Here is a 22,947-nt window from a genome sequence, read left to right as displayed (position 1 = left end):
ATACCAGCCCCATATTTTTCATTGATATTAAGTCAAAATATTTACTTCGTCACGTGTCTTGTAGCTGTCACCAAATACTTTCGTTTTCTTACAGCATATGGAAATTCTAGCTCAATTCTAGTATGAAAGGGTGCAACCAACCACCTTCATTGTAGAAGAAGTTTTTGTCTATTAAGTATGCCTTGCACTTCTGCAGTGGATATCAGGGAATAATAAAGTAGAAACCCTAAGAAACTTGCAACTTAACCGTTTAAAGACTGTCTTTTATTCTTGTATTTGGGAATAGAAAGACCAAACTAAATAAATTTGTCAAAGCTAGGGAGAAAGTGGAACATTGTGGGAAAATATAGTACAACTACATTAGTAAATGCCAATCCTGCTTGTAACTCAATTATGAATTAATAGGAAGGATTGAAGTGTACAGAGTATAATGACGAGGGCTGTGTTACCTCTTCTTACATTCAAAGAGTATTTTTATAGCTATTTTCTTAAATTACACATGTTGCCTAAGGAAACATGGGAATTCTCAAAGTTCAGGGGGGGTTTTACCAGTCACTCTGCCAAGCTTGTTCCCAATATATTGTTAATATGGTAGGAAAATGTCTAGATTCTGGTTGCCTTCTCAAGGATTGCTCTTACGGATTTGGTGGAGGGATGCTGAGAGTGGGCAGGGCAGTCACAACATTTGGGTCCTACAAATCTGTAGGCTCTTAAGTTTGACAGTGTCACAGAGTATATATCTAGTTGTCAAGAATAATAGTTCCATTCAGTGTAGTGATCAGTGTTGCAGTGTATTTTCTGGTCATACTTTAGTTTTGAAGTTAATTTTAAGGTAAGTTTTATCATTTGTTAAAACTTTCATGGGGATTTGGATTGCTAAAGAGAAAAAGGCATTCTGACCTAACTGAAATGAGATGACGAACGACAGACTTGACCACAGCAGCTACCCCTACTTACTGATGGTTCCAGAAGGAAAGTATTTAGAAATTGTTGCCCTTTACAATTAGTGGTTAAATGTTAAAGGAATCTTTAATTTTTAATATATTGAGCTATATTTTCTAAGTGCTGATCCATATTGAGTCCTTGGACTGTACACATTCAGTTCACCTGTAAAATTCTCACCATTTTACTGGAGCCTGTCAAAGAGGTAAATCTTTTAATTTCCACTCCCACACAGGAGCTCTGCTTTCACTTTCTAAATTAAGTCATTAGCACATCTGAGCCTTCGCATTTTCATCTAGGAACCAGTTTTTTAGTCAGTTACTAACTAAAAGAATAAGAATATAAATTTAACTAGGCTTTTTTCCTTTTTTTAAATGACTTCAAGCCTCCTGGCTGATTCATTAAGGTCAGCAAAATGGAGTCAGTTTTCCTTGCAGCTCATCTTGTCTTGAGCAGTTCCCTAACCTCTATGCCTCTGATTTCTCCTGTGGGCAGGACGCAGGGCTACAAGCGGGGTGAGCGGGGAACTGGAGGGGTCACGCGGTGTGCTTGAGGAGGGTGGTCCCGGATTGTCTGGGCCCCGCTGCGTCTCACTAGGGAAGCGATATGTCTCTTAAAAAGTTCATTAGGCAGATGAGTATCATATCCCTTTCATACTTCATAGAGTTTTCATCACAATTTTAGAAAAAAGTTGAAATGCCCATCACAAAGCTTGTGAGAATCATAAGAATGTTACCAGTTAACTTTTCTAGGGATGAGAGAAAGCTATAGGTGTAAACAAAACAATTCAAGGTTCCCTGGCACCCTCACTGGGTGTTTTGTAAACAGTAGATGAACTTCAGTTCATTGATCAACCATAAACACGACCAAACTAGTGGAAAACAACTCGATGGAATTATTTCTGACAACATTTGACCGGACACTCCCATACTATAGAAGACTTCTCAGTGTTACCAACTCCCCTAGGGAAAATTGTAAACAGTTAAACCCAGAGATTACAGAAAACACGTTATTTTACAGGCATTCTCTAAAGAGACTTCAAAGCTTATGGGATCCTTCTGAAAATGTAGGCTTTAGGGGGGATGGATATCATTAAGTGCTATGTGCTTCCTGAGTTTTGGTCATTTCATTGCTTACCAGTGAAGGGAAGCAGTGAAGAAAGTCTCACACCTGCTCTGATAAAGGCTTGCTTGAAGAGGTTATAATTTGCAACTAAAAGGTTTCTCCTCTGTATGGAATTGATTTACCTACCAACCACACGAATCGATGAAAAGTATAAGAAACAGGCTAGTATATTGTTTTCAGCAGCAGGCATTCTCCTTTTCCATTCTCAAATTTGTTTTTAATCCAATAAAAATGCCGATCGGATTAAAATTCTATATGCTTCTATAGCAATGATGTGTAGTTGACTTTGGATTTAGGAAAACAATTTTGTATCAAGAAGTATAATTGGAATATGAATAATCCTTAAAATATAAAAACGAGATCATTGCTTTCTGTCAAAGCTGTATTGTCTATATCCATTTCTCTTCATTACAAACCATCTTAGAATACACAGTGATCTGAGTCATGATTAAGTAACCTGACCGAGGACTACTGCAGATGTAAATTTTTATTCTACTGATGAGGTTTTTTCCATACCCAAATAGGGATTCATTTATAGGAGAGCAACAATGCTTCAAGCATGCTGACTGTTCCAACACGTGACTGACCCAAGACCATCTGGGACACTAGGACTTGTACTGTCTTGTTAGTATTAGTGACACTATAATCATATAGGATCCTCCAAAAAATTTAAGCTTGTACACTAACATACAAATTGGACTTCTAGCTGAATTATCCTGTATATATTTCTAAAAACTTTGTAGTTTTCCAAGAAAAATAAAGCACTTTATAATTTACCAAGTTCTCAGTAATAAAATTAACACTGACTTGCATGTATGTATTTTATTTTAATTCCACACAAGTTATTCTAATGTCTTAGACTTTAACTTTAGGAAGTTCCCATTTCATGACATAAGACTAGAGAGAGAGCTCTATTGAGTTGGAGTTGCTGTATGCAAAGTAATTTCACATATTCTCCCCCACTTATTTGAAGTTCAGATTTGCTTAAAGTAGTTTTTAAAGCCCACTTAAAGTTTCTTTTGTAGAATCTTAACTTTCCCCTTATTTTGGGTTACAAATAAGCATTTACTAAAATGTCTTAAGAGTTAGTATTTACCAGGTTCCTAAGTAGGGTACTTCCGTCACTACATCACAAAGGAATTAATCGCTACAGCTTAATGTCATTTTGTCCTACAAAATTTTTTTGTTGTAATAGGATTTTTGTCGATGCTAGTCAACTGGGTATGTGTTGGGAATGAACCAGTTGTATTTTTAGTGCTTTTTCAACATGCAGATGGCTGTAGTTGAGTAATACTAGTATTACCTACCACAAGTACAAATTTCACCTTAATTTTGCTACCTAGTTTTAACTATTCATTTATCTGATGTAGCATATTAATATACAGGGTGGGGCAAAAGTAGGCATACAGTTGTAATACAAGTAAATACAATAATAAATAATAGAAGAATAAACTCTTGGACTCACAACTGTAAACCTACTTTTGCCTGCCCCGTGTAGTCTAGCTTTTGCCCACACTGAGTTAATGTGCTAAAGATTGGCTTTGGATCTAAGTTTAGCTTGAATTCCTAAGAAAAAATGCTTTGAGGTGGTAAAAACACTGCACCTTAAGCCACTTCCCATTTCACTCCCCCGACTTTATATGCACGTGACTCTACAGAGTCCATGGGGGGTGGCCAAGGTGATCGGCCTAGTCTGCCAAAATGTCATTTTTGCAATTCCTTTGATTTACATTGAACAAAACGTATCTTTAAAAAATGTTTTAAAATTGATTTTAGAGAAGGGAGAGGGAGAGAGAGAAGCATTGATGAGACAGGAACATCAACATTGCTTGGCTGCCTCCGGCAAGCCCCCATCGGGGATGGAGCCTTCAGCCCAGGGCATGCGCTCTGCGGAGAAATGAAGCAGACTGGGAATCAAACTGTGGCCTCCTGGGTTCATAGGTCGACACTCAACCACTGAGCCATGCTGGCCGGGCTAGACAGTTTATTCTTAATGACTTCAAGCCTAGGCTGCCAAGAGAGAAGGCCTAACATTCAGGGGTTAATGAGCTTAGGGTGCATTTTTATCAAGAAATATGTCTGTCCTAGAAGAGGGCTAATTCACCTTGTGTTTGAAATGGGAAGATCTAGCTTTGGCTCCACCTAAATTGCTAAACGTGGAGTCAGTAGGTGGTAGGCCCACCATCACGTGGCTCCTCAGCACAGCACAGCACAGCACAGCGCAGCGTGATGGAGGACCTGCCTTCCTGGGCTCTGTCCTACCTTTTGTCTGGTGGCCCCTCCACTTGCTGGCTCCTGGCTACAAGGACACCTCCTTAAAGGAACCCTTCCTTGCCCTTAGGGGAGGTTGGTTTCTAGAATATGTTCTCTCAGCACTGCACTACTAGTTCTGCACAACTGTACTTGCATTGTGTAGAACTAGTTTGCTTCTGAATTTTTACCCTGATCCTCTGTGTGCCTGGCACATACCTAGCTCAGAAAATACTCGAATAATGAGACTAGGATTTAACAATTCCAGTTATATAAAATGCTCAAATATTTGGAAAGAAATCTAGGATTAAAACCATATTTCAGTCCTATAAAACAAATAAAAATTCCTTTTTATCTACTAACCAATTTTTTCCTTTAACCAAAGGAAATACTGATATAGATTAGAGTTAAACCCTTGTAATAGTGCTCATGCTGGGTCATCATGGCATGATGGTATTTCCTCCTTGTTTAGGTTCTAGGAAAATTATTTCAGAACTCCTATTGAATATTTTAAAGTAGTTCAACATGGAGTGCTGGAAATGATACCAAAACTTAAAACCTCTATATGGTTCTATTTTAAAAATTCAGATTAAAAAAAATTCAGCTTTTAAATGAATGACTTTGATGCTGAAAGTACTTAACTCCATTCTCACAAGTCTGCTACTGTTTGAAGTGACCTTTATCCTTACAGATGATTTAAAGTATGCCAGGTGGAGGGATCGCAGCTCTTATTCAAGACTTTCTTTTGTAGATAAAGCAATGCAAGGTTATATCAAGGTCAAAATTGTGTCGTATTTGATGATCACTTATGTTTTTAGCAATGTGAGTAACTTTGCAATTTATGGTTTAGGAATGTATTGTTGAGGAATGTAAGTAGTAAAATCTTGTGTTACAAGATTTTTGCATTTACATGAACTTTCACTCGTTTTTCAGAATTTGTTCCTAGAGACAGAGATCCCAATACAAAAATGAGAACATGTTTGCATAATCAGAAGGATGCAGTGCAAATGCCTAGTGACACTCTGAAAGCAAAAATGGTGCCTGAGAGAGTTCCCCGCAGATGTGCTACTGTTGCTGCAAATAAAATAAAGATAATGAGTAATCTAAAGCAAACGGTTTCAGGACCAGGAAATGTCTGGATTAGGAAGAGTAGCAGAAAACTGCCCCACCGAAATGCTTCTGCTGCGGCTAAGAAAAAATTACTGAATGTGTATAAAGAGGATGATACAAGTATAAACTCAGAAAGTGAAAAAGAGCTAGAAGATATTAATAGCAAAATGCTTTTGTTTTAGTCAGATCAGACCCTGAAAAGAAAAGCAGTGACTATGAAATGTGTGTGTGGAACTGAAAACAGGGCCACGGGGGGACTGGCAGTTGCATTCTGCTTCTAGCTCTAAAGTGAATCCCTTGTTGGCACCTTCCGGGGAATTTCCTGAAAGCCAGAATCCCGAGAGTCACAGTGGGTCCCAGGAAGGATTCCTCTCAGGGAGCTTTTGTACAGACACTACAAAGAATTCCGAAGAGGAAATAGTCTGTGTGAAGCCTATGGCTGGAGAGGCAGGCAGAAAAGTCTAATGACCTCTCATAAAATTCCTTTCCAGAAGAAAGGGTCTTGGATAAATTTCTTGATTCCTAAGAGGAAGAAAATACAGTCGTCCCTCCATATCCCAGGGGGTGGGGTTGGTTCCAAGACTTCCCCAAATCCACAGATGCTCAAGTCCCTTCTATGGTATTTATATAACGGACACACATTCTCCCATATACTTGAAATCATCTCTACTTATAATACCTAATACAATGTAGATGCTATGCAAATAGTTGTTATACTGTACTGTTTAGGACTAATGAGAGAAAAGTCTACAAAGCAACTATGGTTGGCCTAACTACATAGTACACATCAGCAACAATGTGGCTTTTCCCCTAGCAGGCTCTTCTTGAGTTGTGGTTGGTTAAATCCCCAGATGCAGAACCCTTGGATATGGAGGGTCAACTATAATGGGAAGTGTACAGGGTCTATAGCAAAAACCTAAAGGAATAAAAAAATTCAAAATCTCAGCCTGCTAATTTTAAGGGTTTTGCATTCGAGTATAAAAACTCAGACTCACCACGACCATGATGTCATTATTAAAATACAAATTAGGCACATTTCACTAAGTGCCATTGAGCATATTTGACTTTTGAATGAAGCAAATATGTACTTTAGCAAGATGCAGTCCCTCCAATTCACAACCCCAAAGTCCACGAGGACGTGAGGATTTGGTAATCCTGGGGTTTTGATAATCGAGTTCTGAAGTAGTGTTGGCAATGGAATCCATTAATGTTTTATTTTGTTTATAATATTGGAATTCATATTGAATGATGACCACTTGATATGACTGATTCAGGGAATATATATTTTTCTATGAAACCCATGAATGTGACTCACAACTTCTTTTCCTCATTTTTACTTTCAGGTAGCAGCATTTCACAGATGCCAAATGTGCCTCATTATGAGGCAGGTCTCAGTTTTAATAAGTTAGAAAATACAAAATACAGGTCAAGATCAAAACAGTCATATTTTTAGATGATACAGTAACATCCTCTTATGTTTCTCTATAGCACCTTAAATGTTAGAACTTTATGAACACTGAGCAAATTTATTACAATCTCATCACAACAAACTTTAATGGCAGTATGTCTGGGCTATTTCATTGTGGCTTTAAATAGGATTAGAAACCTGGTCTTGATGTTATTAAGAATTTCTTTGCCATGAGGTATAATTTGTTAATAGGTATTTATTGAAATGAAAATCACCAGATTAAATGAATGCACTGTCAAATCTTTAACATAGCACATGCTATTGGAAAACTGAATTGTTAGTTGTTTCCCATTGAAAAATATCTGTGAATATTAATAATATGATTTGCATGTGTAAATCTGAAAAAGGAAAATATGGAAACCTAAGGGTTTCTATTCCTTTTTCACTAAAAGACTAATGTAATGCATATATATACATATTTTTTTGTTACAGATTGGCCAAGTGTCTAGATTACTTGAGAAATTTGTTTGTGATTGCATGTCTACTTAAAAAAAGGCTTTTTTGTTGTTTTCTTTTTCTTCGCATAAGGCAGAATACTTCTACCCTACAGTTCATGTTCTTTATTCTGTTTATAATATACTTTCATCTGAAATACTGATGCCAGTGTCTTGTTACCAGTGCAGGTGAGAAAGGGGAGAATTCCAAATAAATGAAATTTTAGGTGCATGGGATTTGCTTTTTGAAATCTAATGAAATTAAACCTATTTCCAGTCCCATATTTACACTTAATTTCATAGAAAATTTTTATTGGGTATTTTGCCACTTTTATCTCCCACCACAAAATGAAAATATTTGTCTCAGTTAAGATTGCGTTATGTAAAAGGTTTTGACCATTTCAGTGTAATGAAAGAATTTCAATTTTGAATTTATAATTTACTGTGGTTGGGTTAATTTCTCTGGTTTAGTATTTAATTTGAACATATATTTGCCTTTTTTTAAGTGCTCAGTCTAAACTTATTGTAACTGCATGATATAAGCTTTTGTTTAAATCTTAACATTCTTGTAAAATGCTAAAAGGTATGCAGAATTTTAATCACGGACAAATGTATTATCATTACCCTATTTATAATTTCAATTAGCTTTTAGAAATGATTTCTTTATAATTCTGAAATCAAATTGAAGATCTTAATAGTAAAATTGACATTATTTTATTTAACAAAGGGGCTAGGACAAAGTGATACCAAAACCCTTTATTTTGTAATTCAGTCATTCTATAAAGCCAATTAACCCAGAAGTCTTAATACAGTTTTAAAACATCACATTGGTAATATTGTATATTCTAGCTCACTCAAGTTTCCTAAGTGCTTACAGGATAGCAATTTGGGTCTTACTGTTTATACTTGTGTTCAAATTTTGCTTCGAAGTCCAGTCTTATATTTTGCAGTAATGTGTAAAATTGCTAAATATTGGTTTTATGTAAATGGTTTTGTGATCAGTGTCTCCACATCTTAAAAGCAAGATGTTTCTAGGAACTTTCTGAGGTTTTTTTGATTGTCTCAAGAGGCTTCCCCGACCCCAAACTAGTACTTAATTTGGGAATTATTTATAGACAGCATTCCAAAGTGCAAGCAATGCCTCGTAGTTTCAGCCCAACTAAATCTAGGTAAATGTGTTTTTAAAAAATTTTCCATTGCAATACCGGATTTTTTCACTTTTATTTGAACTATGGTACAGTTGTCCTTTTTCCTCCTGTTGGGAACAGTGGCTCTGTGAACTCTGTCTTCCAGCAAATCTGAAAGAGAACCAATTCAACACTTTGCTTATTAGTGAAAGGCTGTTGAAAGCGGAAACAAATTTTGTATTAGAAATGGCCACGTTTTAAAAAAGAAGCTAATATTTTTGCAGTCTCATAGTCTTTTTAGATCAGCTTGACGACCATCAGCTTGTGAGATGTGAATTCCTACTGCCAGAGTAAAGGCCTCATTTTTATAGCACCGCGAAGCACTGTGTTCCTTCCCGCCGCCCATCCTTCCTCCGCCCGATCCCGTGGGGGAGATGGCGGTTTGGAGCCGGGCGATGAATGAACTAAAGCTCCCCCTGTCCCTCCGAAGGGAGAAGGACGACGGGAACGGAGCAAGGGAGGGCAAGGCAGAGGGATCCTCGTCTCCAGACCGGGAATGGGGGGCTGACCCTTCTCCTCCCCCAGTCGGCTACCTGTCCGCACGGGAATGCCCGCCCGCGCCCCCCTCTCGTCTCAGCCTCCCCGGCCCGCAGCCGTCCGGCCCCAAGGTCGCCCCGCCGGGCTCAGGCGGAGGGAAAATCTCTAGTTTTCCGCGACCCCAGGGTCCCAGGGCGCGTGCGCAGAGGCGGTGCAGGGGGCGTGGCAGCGAGCGGCCGCACTTAGGGGCGGGGCTCGGGGGCGGTGGCCGAAGGGCGCGTGCGCGGAGGGCGGGGTTGGCGCGCAGGCGGCGCAGGCGCAGTCCTGGGGCGCCGCAGTTAGGCGGGGCGGGTGGGAGGGACAGCATGGCGGCCACGTTCTTCGGGGAAGTGGTGAAGGCGCCGTGCCGAGCCGGGACGGAGGACGAGGAGGAAGAAGCCGAGGGGAGAACGGAGACGCCCGAGGACAGGGAGGTGCGGCGGCAGCTGGCGCGGAAGAGGTGAGGTCCCGGCTCGGGGAGCGGGCGGCGCGCGCGGGCCTGCGGCCGCGGGTCCCTCACCCGGGCGCCGGCTGTCGCTGGAGCGGGGCGGGCGCACGGGACCTCGGTGGCTGCCGCTCGTCCGCGGCCCAGCGCTGCCCTGGGCCTCGGGGCGGCCCCGGGGGTCTGGCTGCACCAGCTCCGGGGGTGTGGGCTGCCGCGGCTTCCGTGGGTGGTTGGACTCACGCTCTTTAAAGGAGCTGCCCCCACGCCTCCCCTCCGCACGGATTCTGGTGGCTTCCTGCCCACGGCCACCTCTTCCCGGGGGGTGGGGGTGGGGGGGCAGGGCTGTGTCTTCGCGCCCCAGCTTTGCCAGGCATTTGGGTCATGGACGTAACACAGCTCTCTTGAAACTGTCCTTCTCCGCCCGACGCCTCGGTTAGCATTGCGTGTCAGTGGCAGGTGGATGTCTCGTTTTAAAAAGTATTCTTTCCAAACACACAAACATTGGAGAAATTGGCGAAATGAAGATCCTGCCACCTTTATCTCCCACCGTCCGAAAGCAAGCCCCCCCGTGACCACGGCCTTTCACCTGTACGTTTTTCGGAATGCATCTCAAACGCCACAGGCGTTTTCTTCTAGGCTGTGTCACCCCTGACAGCATCCATCATTGATAGCCAGTCCACGATCTCATTGACCCAGGCGTCCCCGACATGGCCTTTTCCAGGGCTCTGTACACCCGAGTCCTCCCCGCCTGGTCTCTTCAGCTTGCTTCCCTGTGGAGCAGCCGCCGCCCTTTCTCCCTGTGAGAGGCCAGGTGTCTGTTGGGTGTCCCGCGCCCTGGGTGTGTCCGCGGCTTCCTCTTGGGCCCTGTAACCCTTTGCACTCCTTGCTTTTTTCGATTCCTTTATTCTACTGCTAACCGTGTCGAGTCACACTCGACATCCGAGTGCAAAGGGCACGCTGTGTTTATCGCCTGCACTTCCTGGAAGTGGAAGTTCCTAGAGGCTGGGTCAGATTGTCGGTGAATGTTTTGCTGGCAACAAAGCTTGGAAGGTGGTGGTTGGTGTTCCTGTGGCCGGCGCTGCCCGCTGTCCCGCTTTTAGGGATGCCGAGATTGGTCAGTCGGTGGGTGGGTTGCGGGGGGGAGGGGGAGACAGGCTGATCTCTGGTTGAGTTCTATGGGAACTTTGTGTGGGATGGTTTTCTCTGTTGTGGTCGCATGATTCCATTGTTTCCTGAGGATTATAATTATGTTCTTTATAAAACCAAAATTTGTATGTTGCTTAATACAAAATCATACTTATAGTATGTATATATATATATATATATATATATATATATATACATATATATATATGTGTGTGTGTGTGTGTGTGTGTATTTATGATAAGGCACTATTTACATGTAAGTTGCTTTAGTTTCGTCTTTTGTTTCTTGTGTTAGGGAGGTGCGGCTCTTTCGAAGACAAACAAAATCATCTTTGGAAGTTTCTCTGCTGGAAAAATATCCTTGCTCCAAGTTTATCATTGCTGTTGGAAACAATGCAGTAGGTGAGTGGAAATGCATTAGATAGACATTTTGTTGAAAGAATAAAAGCTCAACTTACTGTTTTATTTTTATTAGAAAAGATTTCAAATGTTTGTTATTGTTTTAGAAAAACTCAGAATAACTTTGTATTCAAGTAAAATCTGTCATTCATGTGGCACTGGCTTTTTGATAAGCTTAAAAAATATGATTTAAAGGAAACGTTCTTGGCTTTAGGGACTTAAAAACTCAAGGAACTGGTTCCAGCGTGTTTAGGTTTCTAGGATCCCTTAAGTTCCAGGACCTGTTTTGGCCAGGCCTGGAGGGGCAGAGGGGGCATGTAGCAGTGGTTCTTAAATGGTTTTCAATTAACAGGCTCCTTTAAGAACATGATGAGAACTCTAGAAATAACAGTAATCACTAACATTCTGAGTAGTTAAGTTCTAAGGTCTTTACATAAATGAATCCATTTGAGAAGTTAAAGTTAGAACAGTGTAGGGTTCAGCTAGGACAATATGCATGGGCACGTGCAAGCCTGTCTAATTTTAGGGCCTCCTTCGGCTCAAGGAGAGCATTCGGGACTCCAGTCCAGATCTTTGTCCTGTAATGTAGCCCTAGTGTTCGCAGAACAAGTACGAGGTAAATAACTACCGACTCATTTATGTTAACGTTCTACTGGCTAAAACTTTCCAGGTAAGTGTTGCCTTGTGAGAGCATAGTAAAGTGGGTCAGTGAACCTTTTCAGCTGCTGGCTCTAATACATCTGTACTCAGGGCGTGGCCTTTTACTTCTTACAGCCTCACTTTCCTTTTCTGCTAAATGCTAGTGTAAAGTTTACCTCTAAAATTCTAGAGTAACTTGAATGAATTTATTTTTTATTGACTAGAAAATGCAACCTGCAGAGCCAAATACTAACTCCTGTGAATTGTTTTTACAGCATTTTTGTCGTCATTTGTTATGAATTCAGGAGTCTGGGAAGAAGTCGGTTGTGCTAAACTCTGGAATGAATGGTGCAGAACAACGGACACGGCACATTTATCCCCCTCAGAGGCTTTCTGCGTGTTTTATCATCTAAAGTCAAACCCCTCGGTATGTGGGACTGACCTTATGTGTGTAAGACGTTGTGTAGCCCTAGAGCGTCGGACTGCGGACTGAAGGTTTCCATTCCAGTCCAGGGCATGTACCTTGTTGCTGGCCCGTGTGGGAGCGAGGCAACCAATCCGCCTGTCTCTCTGTCTCCTCCCCTCCCTTCCTTCCACTCTCTAAAAAAAAAAACCAATGGAAAAATATCCTCGGGTGAGGACGGACAACAACAAAAACGTAGTAGTTGTGTAGGCATTTATGTAGCGGTCATTTGAATTCCCTGTTCCTCTGTGTCTACTTTGGGCGGAGGCAGGGTAGTAACCACTTGGTTGTTTATGCACTGTTGGTAAAGTTCTTAGGAAATTCTGATATAACTTTGTTAGAAACAAACCATGAACATTAGGTATTTAAGTGTTTGTTGCCCTCATTCAAATGATTACTTCAGTTGGCGACTCCAGACGTGCAAAAATGTTCATTCTGTCAAAGCTGGGAGTTCTGCTTTGTTGCTGTGTAGGCCAGTATTTAGCCAGTGCCTGGTACATGCTGGAAACTCAGCTGATGGCTGCTGAACAAATGAGTGCTTTATGCATCCTAAAGACAGTTCTGGTGACACCAGGCTTTCATCCTAACCTAATTTGTCCTGATTTTTAAGTCAGAAAAGACATTCTGTAGCTGATGCTGAGTGATTTCTTTGCATTGTGTTTGTCCTAATTCTACTCTTGCGTTCATATAGAGAACTCAGTGTGCTGGGCAGTTTGGAGGACCAGTCAGGAAGGTGAGGTGGCCATGCAGGTGATGTCTGCCCATCTGCTTTGTCTGGCAGAGTTCCACTCCCCCCTGCTGGACACTTGAACAAAGGCAGGGGCAGGGATTCAACATTGGAAGAAGTCAGTAATTCCATCATAATATAATGTTGCTTATTTCAAATGGTGAGGACCAAGTGTTAGCCCCCAAAACTGTAGAATTTGGTTTTATAATACTTACAGTTTGTTTCTGTAGCATGCACTCCAAAGTTACTGAAATTTTGTAAGGATTTTTATAAAATATTCAGTGTTTATAGGAAACTAGAGGCCCGGTGCACGGATTCCTACACTGGTGGGGTCCCTTGGCCTGGCCTGCGGGGATCAGGTTGAAACCAGCTCTCCGACATCCCTCGAGGGGTTCTGGATTGCCAGAGGGTGCAGGCTAGGCTGAGGGACCCCACTGGTGCATGATTGGGGCCAGGGAAGGACTGTGGGAGGGCTCCAGGGCATGTCTGGCCCTCTGGCCCATCTTGCCCAGTCCTGATTGGCGGACCACAGCAGCAAGCTAACCTATCGGTCGGAGTGTCTGCCCCCTGTTGGTCAGTGCACGTCATCGCGAACGGTTGGGCACTTATCATCTTAGGCTTTTATTATATAGGATTACTCAGGAGCCAAGCATCAGGAAACTTTATGTGATCCTTAGTGGAAAAGTTTCACTTTAGATAATGATGGTCAAGTAGGAGAAATTTCTGTTACTGCGTCTAGTTTTACCATTTATTGGTTAGATATCTCTTAATTATTCAGAACCTACGTGTATAGGCAACTAAATATATCTCCAGTCTTTTTGTTCTCCCCTATCCCGGGGTCCCTATTCCCCTCTTGTACTTGCTTTGTGCAGTTAGCTATTTGGCAATATTTTATTTTTATTTTTATTTTTTTAAAAATATATTTTATTGATTTCTCACAGAGAGGAAGGGAGAGGGACAGAGAGTCAGAAACATTGATGAGAGAGAAACATCGATCAGCTGCCTCCTGCACACTCCCCACTGCGTATGTGCCTGCAACCAAGGCACATGCCCCTGACCAGAATTGAACCCGGGACCCCTGAGTCCGCAGGCCGACGCTCTATCCACTGAGCCAAACCAGTTAGGGCTATTTGGCAATATTTTAAGAGAAGATATGGTTGACTTTGTTCTGTGACTTTCATAACCAGGAATCTCATCCTTTCATGGCCTTGTGGTGTGGCAGGTTATCTCACCTGGAGCTTATGGTCTGCAACTGGGCTTCTAAACTAACACCCTCCTCAGGCATCAGCTGTGCTTCAGGATACCGTTTGGGCTGAGGTCCTATCAGGCCGCAGTTGTTGCTCACTGCTGTTGAGTTGGGCTTAAGTGCCACCGAGTACTGATCTGAGTCTGGCCTCCACAGGGGGCCCACACAGGGCCGCAGGGCTGGCAGCACCCTGTGTTATAAGGGGTTCTGGTGGTCTTCAGTGGGAGCATCTTCAGTGCCTCATATGCTGCCGCCTAGTCAGTGTGCATTTTATTCCGATCTTAATTACCAGTAGTAGCTTGATTCTTCAATTTAAAGCAAAATAAGCCATTAGCAAATTCAGAAAAATAAGTGTTATCTAAGTGTTAATTAGGATACTCACGATATGTATCTGGGGACAGTCTGGGTGCATATAAAATGTATTTGACGACAAAACTTGGGATTTGGTTTTTCAGGTTTTCCTTTGTCAGTGCAGTTGCTACGTTGCTGAAGATCAGCAGTATCAGTGGCTGGAAAAGGTGAGAGATGCCATTAGGTAAGGGTTTAGTATCTTTACACTTAACCTGCATAGTCAGATATTGAAGTGGGGAAAGTGTTTGGGTTTTTTTCCTTAAAATATTGTAGTAAGTTGTTAGAGAATATAAAGAATAAAAGGACTTATTTAACAAACATAATTAGCATAGTGCTAAAGATTGTAGATCGCAGAGGCATAAAACATCAGTTGAATTCTTCCCATCCATCTTTTTATTTTGTTTGAAAGAAACAGAAGCTACACGCATGAAACAGATCAGGACACCACCACGGGTGAAAGCGTCAGTGCTGGCAGTGCTCGGGGCGGGAGGCAGGGGGCTGGCCTCAGGTGCCACTCACTCCAGACCCCAGAATATTATACACATTGTTCTTAGCATTATGATGAATTGATTGAGGCTTTCTTTTGTGGGAAAGTTGTGTACATAGTATGTGCCCAATAATACAAATTTTTCAGTGAAGACTTTAACTCAGCTAGGAATTTTAGAGAATAATAATAATTTGGGCAGTTACATATTATTTTTAAATGAAATCGACGTATGATGTGTATCTTAGCAACAGTTCAGCTTACATCTTAGGTATATTTTTGTATAGGCATTACACTTTAATTAGAAATAAATTTGATGTATTCTCATTTTAAACTAGATTGGTATACTTAGGAACATTTATTAAAAGTTACTGAATGCATTTTAGAAGGTCTGTGAACCTTTGATAATTACATACATGATTTTATGTTCATGCACTTTTGTGTATTTTTTTAGGGAGAGGTTTTATTAGGTCTCAGAAGGGTAGAAAACTGCTGTAATAATTGGTATTTTTACTTTATATAGGATAATTATTATGTAAAAAATATTTGATTGTTTTTGTACTATGGAACTACTTTCCCAGACAAAAAAAGGTAAAATTATGCATTTCCAAAACAAAATTTTTTAATCAGTATATTTTCCCCCTAGGGACACTCTTTGGGTCCCTTTGCTGTTTGGTTCATGTGAGCCACATAATCCTGATAATCACACACACTCTGACAGTGCCGAGTGCTGTGGACTCAGACTACAGGTGTTAAAGAGAGGCTGTAAATTAGGCCTTGTGAGCATGTTATGTCTTAAAGGGGACATGCCGGTAACAAATATATATATAGTGTTAACATTTTTGGTTTATTTACAAAGCTGTGTGATATAATGAAATTAGTCTTGCAAATCATTTATGACATAATATAAAATCTTTACTTTTATTATTATTACTTGACATAGCCATTTCTTCTCTTCATAAAATATTTTCAAACAAGGTTCTGTGACCTAAAATCTTTTTTCTGTAAAAATTGCTGCTTTCCTTGTTTATATTATCATAAAAAAAAGCTGAAAGAGTCCGTGGAAATCCATCAGACACAAACTTAGAGGGACATTGAAATTAGAGCGATTGAAACTCGCCTACATTGTACTATATAGAGTCCTCTCCTTATCTGCAGGGGATGTTTCCAGACCCCAGTGGATGCCTGAAACTGCAGATAGTACCAAACCCTATATGCATTATGTTTTTTCCTATACATATACACCTACGATAAAGTTCATAAATTAGGCACAGTGAGTGGTTAACAACAACTAATAATAAAGCAGAGTAATTAATACAGTAGTTGAACGCACGCACAGCCATACCTCAGTAGTCGATCTGGTAACGCGATGGCTGCTACGTGACAGGTGTAGTGTACACAGTGTGAGACTCTGGACAAGGCAGTGATTCACGTTCCAGGCTGGATGGAGTGGGATGGCATGGGAGTTCATCATGCTACTCAGAACGCACCTAATTTAAAACTTGTGAATTGTTTATTTCTGTAACTTTCCATTTAATATTTTCAGAATGTGGTTGATCACGGGTAGCCAAAACCATGGAAAGCAAAATCCAAAAGCAAAACTGCGGATAAGGGGGGACTACTTAAAATTCTTTTACATTCACTTAAAAGTGATTTTTAAGAAGACTCATTTGCTGGCGTCGTTGGTGGGTAGGAGCGGGAGTGAACGTGACTGCCGATAGGGTTCCCAGTCGAGCGACTCGTTTACTCTGGACGATGTTCTGGCCGTCGTTCCTGGCCATCTTTGTTCCTGACTTAGGTGCTAGTGCTGTCCTGGTTCACAGGTGAGGAAGGTGACTTGAAGGTCACTTAACTAGAAAGGGACAGAACCAAGGTCAAATCTAGGTGAGGGGATAGGGAAGTGTGTGTTCTATTTTTCCATGGACACTCCTGCAAGGCCTGACATTACTGTGAGTGGTGGTAGATAAACACCTGGGGAAATGTTTCTATTCTGTAACAACGTTATGTATATACATATTAATTTGAAATCAATTTTGTTAGGTTTTTGGCTCTTGTCCAAAGAAGAATATGCAAGTAACTATTCTCACCTGTCGACATGTTACTGACTATAAGACTTCAGAATCTACCAGCAGCCTTCATTCTCCATTCCTGAAAGCCCTAAAAACACAGAATTCCAAAGAGCCTCCATGCTGTTCACTGCTGGAACAACCAAACATCGTACACGACCTTCCTGCAGCAGGTGGTATTAAAGTTCGTAACCTTTACATTACCTCTTGGTATTGCTTTGTTGGTAGTTACTACTTTGAGTGGGAGAGATCTTTTTGAAGTAGTTTGTTAATGATGATTAATAATGCATTGCTGTTTAACCTCAGTATCTGTAGTTGCCAGTCCATTCTGTTTGGTTTGAGTTTTAAAGTTTTCCACACACAGTTACATGAGAACAGCTCTGAGTTCTTAACTATTACCCTTCAGAGCTGCTGTTTCTTGGTCTTTGGTAACTCCTGTGAGCCAATGTTAGATATAAATTGTTGGTATATGAAAAGTTGGTAAAGTGTGTTTTAATTATCAAAATAGTAGTTTCAAATATTGTATCTTGATAGTTTTAATATTTTTGTTCCTGTTACTATATCAAAATTAGATTGCCACTTTTCAGTAGTAAATGTTACTATATACAGTTAGTTGTTATCCTATATACTAAAAGGCTAATTCGATATGATGTGCACTGTGGCTGGCAACCAGCCTGATCTGGCCCCAATTGGCCCCTCCCAACCTCCTGTGGCCCCTCCCCCTGGCTGGCCCTGTCCCTGATTGGCCCCCCCACCCAGATTGGGGCCGGGGCCTACTGCCTGCTGTCCCTCTCGCTGGCCCAGCCTCCTCCTCCCCCCGTGCCCCGCCTGGCGGGAGCCCCTGGCTGGCTGGCCCCCCAGTAGGTCTCGATTGCCGGCCAGGCCGAGGGACCCCACCCGTGCACGAATTTGTGCACCTGGCCTCTAGTTAATAAAAGGGTTTTCTTTCCTCTAAATGTTAAATTTATTAGAATAAATGGCTCAAAGTTTTATATTATACTTTATATATTTATTATTTACATTTAATTTACTTTGTTTAGGATAGTTAGCAAAATTTTAATCTTGTTGCTATTTAAAATGTGTTTCAGCAGTATGTTCAGGAAATGCAAATAAACAGTATTTGCCTATGCTGTGCACCTGAAACTAATACAAAATACTATTGAATGTAAATTGTAATTGAAAAATTAAATTTAAAAAAATCAATATATGCAGAAGCAGGAGAATACTTAGGAAAATAATTGGCTTTGGAAAATATATGCATTATAATTAGTTCAAAATGGCAGTAAATGCTTTTCCTTTCTTGTATATTCAGTTCTGAGCTACTGTCAAGTATGGAAAATCCCTGCCATTCTGTACTTGTGTTATACTGACGTGATGAAATTAGACCTCATTACAGCTGAGGCTTTTAAGCCTGTGCTTTCTTCCAGAAGCTTGAAAGGTTTGGTTAAGGTAAGACTTTATTTAACTCCTTGACTTAATAGCTGACTTACTATCATGAACAGACAAGCATAAATGTGTGTTGTCAACTTAAAACCTAAGTAGCACTCTGAGATCCTTTTTTCTCAAAGCTTCCTAACCTGGCAGTTGGAATTTGATTGGCGCCCTCTCTTGTAGACATCCCCCTGTAACTTGAGTGTCTTGTTCATGTGTGCTAGATCAGTGCCAGGCATTTAAATCGCAGGTGGCTGTGTAGAAAGATGGTTTTACTATTCGAGAAGTTTCTGTAACTAATTAATTTGGAGGGTTGCTAATTTTTGAGAAGGCATTTGATTAATTTAGAATGAATTAATTTGGAAGGCAGTAATTTTTAAGGAGGCATAGTATGGATTCACCTAAATTTGTGTGGGACTAGATGTGTGACGATGAGATAAACCTGTTCCCTGCATTCAGTTTGTATATTTATCTGTGGGCTCCTCCCCAGCAAAATACCTATGGAACGTATACACAGAAAGTCCTGCCTGTAATTGCAGGTAGTTTAGGAGCTCCCCTCCTCTTCCTAAGAGATTTGCTGGAAACCCATGGACTCCCAATTTGAAAACAGCTGCCTTAAAGGGATGAGGGTGTAACAACGTTGTTCCACAGCCCTGTTGTTCAGAATGGCCGTTCGTGTTAAGGTGTTCGCTCATCTCACAGGTCTCATAATTAGTTTGTTTCCTAGTGCGTCAGTCTTTGTGGAAACAGGCCATGCTTTTTCATTTTGGTGTTCCCAGTTTGTCACAAGCTTGGCATGTAGAGGATGGCCCTCAGTAACCATTGGTTGAATTAATAAGAGTAAAACTGTAAGATTCAAGTATAATTCAGGTACTGTCAGCATTCTGTTTCCGTGGATGGCAGGGCCGACTTTTTGCATGATTCAGCTCCATTTCATGTAAGGAACTTGAGCATCTGAAGAGATTAGTAGCCTGGGAAGTCCTGGAACCAATCCCCTGCAGATACTGAGGGACCACTGTGGGTCTTCCAAAACCGTTAGAGTAATGGATAATCTTTCTGACAAATTGAGCTACCTTACCCTATCTAATAAAGAGTTAATGTGCAAATAGACCATCACTCCAACACACAAGATGGCTGCCCCCATGTGGACACAAGATGACCGGCACAAGATGGCCGGCAGGGGAGGGCAGTTGTGAGCGATCAAGCCTGCAGGGGAGGGCAGATGGGGGTGACCAGGCCTGCAGGGGGGGCAGTTGGGGGGAGCCAGGCCTGCAGAGGAGGACAGTTGGAGGGGACCAGGCCTGTAGGGGAGGGCAGTTGGGAGGGACAAGGCCTGCAGGGGAGGGCAGCTAGGGGCGACCAGACCAGCAGGGGAGGGCAGTTAGGGGCAATCGAGCTGGCAGGGGAGCAGTTAGGCATCGATCAGGGTGGCAGGGGAGTGGTTAAGGGGTGATCAGGCTGTCAGGCAGAAGCGGTTAGGGCAGTGGTCAGCAAACTCATTAGTCAACGGAGCCAAATATCAACAGTATAACGATTGAAATTTCTTTTGAGAGCCAAATTTTAAACTTAAACTTCTTCTAACGCCACTTCTTCAAAATAGACTCGCCCAGGCGAGTGGTATTTTGTGGGAGAGCCACACTCAAGGGGCCAGAGAGCCGCAGTGTGCTGATCATGGGGTTAGGGGCAATCAGGTAGCTAGGCAGGCAAGCAGTTGGGAGCCAGCAGTCCTGGATTGCGAGAGGATGTCCGACTGCCCGTTATCCCTTGAGGGGTCCCAGATTGGAGAGGGTGCAGGCTGGGCTGAGGGAACCACTCCCCCCCACCCCCACCCCCCGTGCACGAATTTTGTGCACCGGGCCTCTAGTACCTATATAGCATCTCTTTTGAATTATATGCTAATAGTTTTCTGTGCTTCTTGGTTAACTTATTGGCTCTTCCCGCTTCCTGAGAGTGGGCCGGGTGGTTCTGTCCATATTGTAGTATGGTGCTCAGCGCACAGGTACTCCAGAACTTCGGACTTGTTCTGAGAACTATAAATCATGTGTCATGTAGTGTTTAGTTCAACTTTTGGGTTTTAAAATATTCTTTGAAGGGGAAATTTAAATAACTTTTTAAACCTTTTTATTTCTGCATTAAACAAAGATTTGTGGGAGGGAGGTGAGCCAGGTGGCTGTTTTGAAGGGTGGTTTTCTTAGTGACCACATATAGTCATCCCGAATTCATAATTTCTTTGATCTAAAAGTGCTGTTTGGTCAACACACTGGATTCTCTTGAGCGCCTCCTGTGAGGACCCCACAGTGCTAGGTGGTCTACCCTAGTGGGTCCTTTGGTTTCTTTTTTTAAATATATTTTATTGATTTTTTACAGAGAGGAAGGGGGTGAGATGGGCCGAGAAACAGAGAGCTAGAAACCTCGACCAGCTGCCTCCTGCACACCCCCCACCGGGGATGTGCCCGCAACCAAGGCACATGCCCTTGACCGGAATCGAACCTGGGACCTTTCAGTCCGCAGACCGACGCTCTATCCACTGAGCCAAACCGGTTTCGGCGGGTCCTTTGGTTTCTTAGGTGATTTCATGCCAGGCCAACAGTGGGCATTGTATGCCAGGCAATGCGAGGGGAGGGAGAGGTCATTCAGTAGAGGCTGCACCAGGGACGTGGCACTTCAGCCAGATTTGAAAGATGAGTGAATCCTAGCGCACAGGGCAGCAATGGGAGCCAGAGTGGGCGAGTTCAGGGAGCATTAGGAGAATGGTGTGAGCAAGGTAGTGGGCTGCAGAGGGAAGTCAGCTCATGGGGGTGAGATGGGCCGAGCTAGAGCTTCGTGTCCACGTAAGGGCTTTGGACGTCCTGCGGGGATTCTTGAGTTTTGAGTGACAGGAGGACACCCTTAGATGTGTGACCCACTTGCCTTTTGTTTGAAAGGAGGTGAACGGCAGCGCCCTTTCCAGTTGGGCGCCGGGGCAGGGATTGGGGTTGCATGTCGCTTCTACCTGAATTCTCAGCCTCACTGTGTAACATCTTTATTCTCTCCTTTCAGAATATTCCCCAGAGCACAGAGATACTGAAGAAATTGGTGGCAACAAATGAGATTCAGAGTAACATTTATACGTGATTCCCGATGGTTTGTCACTGTCCGTTCCTTGGGGGCAGCAGCAGCAGTTTCATAGGTTCCTTTTTTTCAAGAAATATTTTGAGGGTGTTAAAAACAGAATAAACTTATTTTAAATTCATTGTAGTTATAATTGTTTTTTATGGTGGTGCTGTTCACAGCTAAAATAAGCCAGTTGCTTTTCTTTATCCACTAGGTGGGAGTATTGTTTTATTTGAATATTTTGAGGTAATATAGTTAAATTTTTAAAAAGCTACAGGTTGTATTAATATGGCAAAGTATAGTTAATTTGGTGCAGAAAAACTCTGTGATATCTGAAAGTTGATGGTCTGTTGGTGATTCCTAATATATGGAAAGTTTCTCGTGAAACTATGAGTTCTACAGTTTTTTTTGTTCTTTGGGTAAAAATTGATGATAAGGTAACAAAGTTATATATTTGCTCAAAATGAAACAGAAAGTTGCATTTATTTCCTCACTTCAGTAATACTTGACAGGCAGGCAGCCTCTTCACCCACTTTCCCAGGGCTCTGGTGCAAGGTTAGCTGTTGGTATAGTCAGCACTAATGGGGTGTTCTATTAGAATGTGACTTGAGTCATGAACTCCAAGTAGCCACACTACTTCCCCAAACCACAAACTCAAGTGCATTAGTGAAAATAAATTTTAAAATGGTGGCGTTTAGAAATGTTTCTTACTCTTTTTCTTTCTTTTTAGGTATTGAATCATTTATATCATTTATATTATATTATATTATATTATATTATATTATATTATATTATATTATATTATATTATATTTATATTTATTATAGGCCCTGTGCATGCATTTGTGCACCTGTGGGGTCCCTCGGCCTGGCCTGCACCCTCTCGCAATCCAGGACCTCAGGGGATGTTGGACTGCCGCGGTTTTGGCCTGATCCCCATAGGCGAGGCCGAGGGACCCCACCAGTGCATGAATCCGTGCACAGGCCTCTAGTATGCATATAAGATCTTTGATTAATCTCTCCCGCCCTCCCCGCTTCCCTCTTCCCTCTTCGATTCATCAGTCTGTTCCATGTTTCCATGCCTATGCGTTGAGTGTCTGCCCCCTGGTGGTCAGTGCGCATCATAGCTACCGGTTGGCAGGTCGCTTAGGCTTTTATATATATAGATAGATTTATATAACCTACCCATTTATATCTGTTAGATTCAGTGTATTTACTGTTGGTAGTGGTTGGAGGTGGGTGGGAGAGACTGTTTGCTGACTCCTCGAGTAAGTTTGGTTTCCTTCCAGTAGTGAAGTGCTGAAGTTTTGTGTTTAGTCCATGTATGAATGCATCCTGATGATAGAAATTGACGTGTTTTCCTCGTTGCAAAAACCGAGCATCCATTTACAAATGTGTTTGTAGAGCCCGAAGCTGACATCAGCTGT

The 22,947-nt window shown here is 42.0% G+C and overlaps 2 protein-coding genes across 4 annotated transcripts in view; both read left to right on the top strand.

Moving 5' to 3' along the window:
- BRWD1 (bromodomain and WD repeat domain containing 1) overlaps positions 1–5,891 on the top strand; it is a 91,982-nt gene extending 86,091 nt beyond the window's left edge. The window contains exon 42 of the mRNA XM_054713550.1: positions 5,251–5,891. Within this exon, the coding sequence (XP_054569525.1) occupies positions 5,251–5,609 (359 nt within the window). The 3' untranslated portion in view covers positions 5,610–5,891. The remainder of the gene's footprint in view (positions 1–5,250) is intronic.
- Positions 5,892–9,330: 3,439 nt separating this feature from the next.
- On the top strand, positions 9,331–21,660 carry PSMG1 (proteasome assembly chaperone 1). Of its 3 annotated transcripts, none has more exons than XM_008145700.3 (7): positions 9,331–9,492; positions 10,918–11,024; positions 11,936–12,087; positions 14,552–14,614; positions 16,972–17,170; positions 18,310–18,446; positions 21,468–21,660. In XM_008145700.3, exons 1-7 carry the CDS (start codon positions 9,359–9,361, stop codon positions 21,540–21,542), a joined length of 867 nt encoding a protein of 288 aa, XP_008143922.1. In that variant the 5' UTR covers positions 9,331–9,358; the 3' UTR covers positions 21,543–21,660. The 3 variants fall into 3 exon arrangements, with proteins under 3 accessions (XP_008143922.1, XP_008143924.1, XP_054569527.1); XM_054713552.1 differs by lacking the exon at positions 9,331–9,492 and adding an exon at positions 10,531–10,591; XM_008145702.3 differs by lacking the exon at positions 14,552–14,614.
- The last annotated feature ends 1,287 nt before the right edge of the window (positions 21,661–22,947 follow it).

The sequence above is a fragment of the Eptesicus fuscus genome, chromosome 3 (genome assembly GCF_027574615.1).
Source record: "Eptesicus fuscus isolate TK198812 chromosome 3, DD_ASM_mEF_20220401, whole genome shotgun sequence".
Taxonomy (NCBI): domain Eukaryota; kingdom Metazoa; phylum Chordata; class Mammalia; order Chiroptera; family Vespertilionidae; genus Eptesicus; species Eptesicus fuscus.
This window is presented reverse-complemented; position numbering and strand designations above follow the sequence as displayed.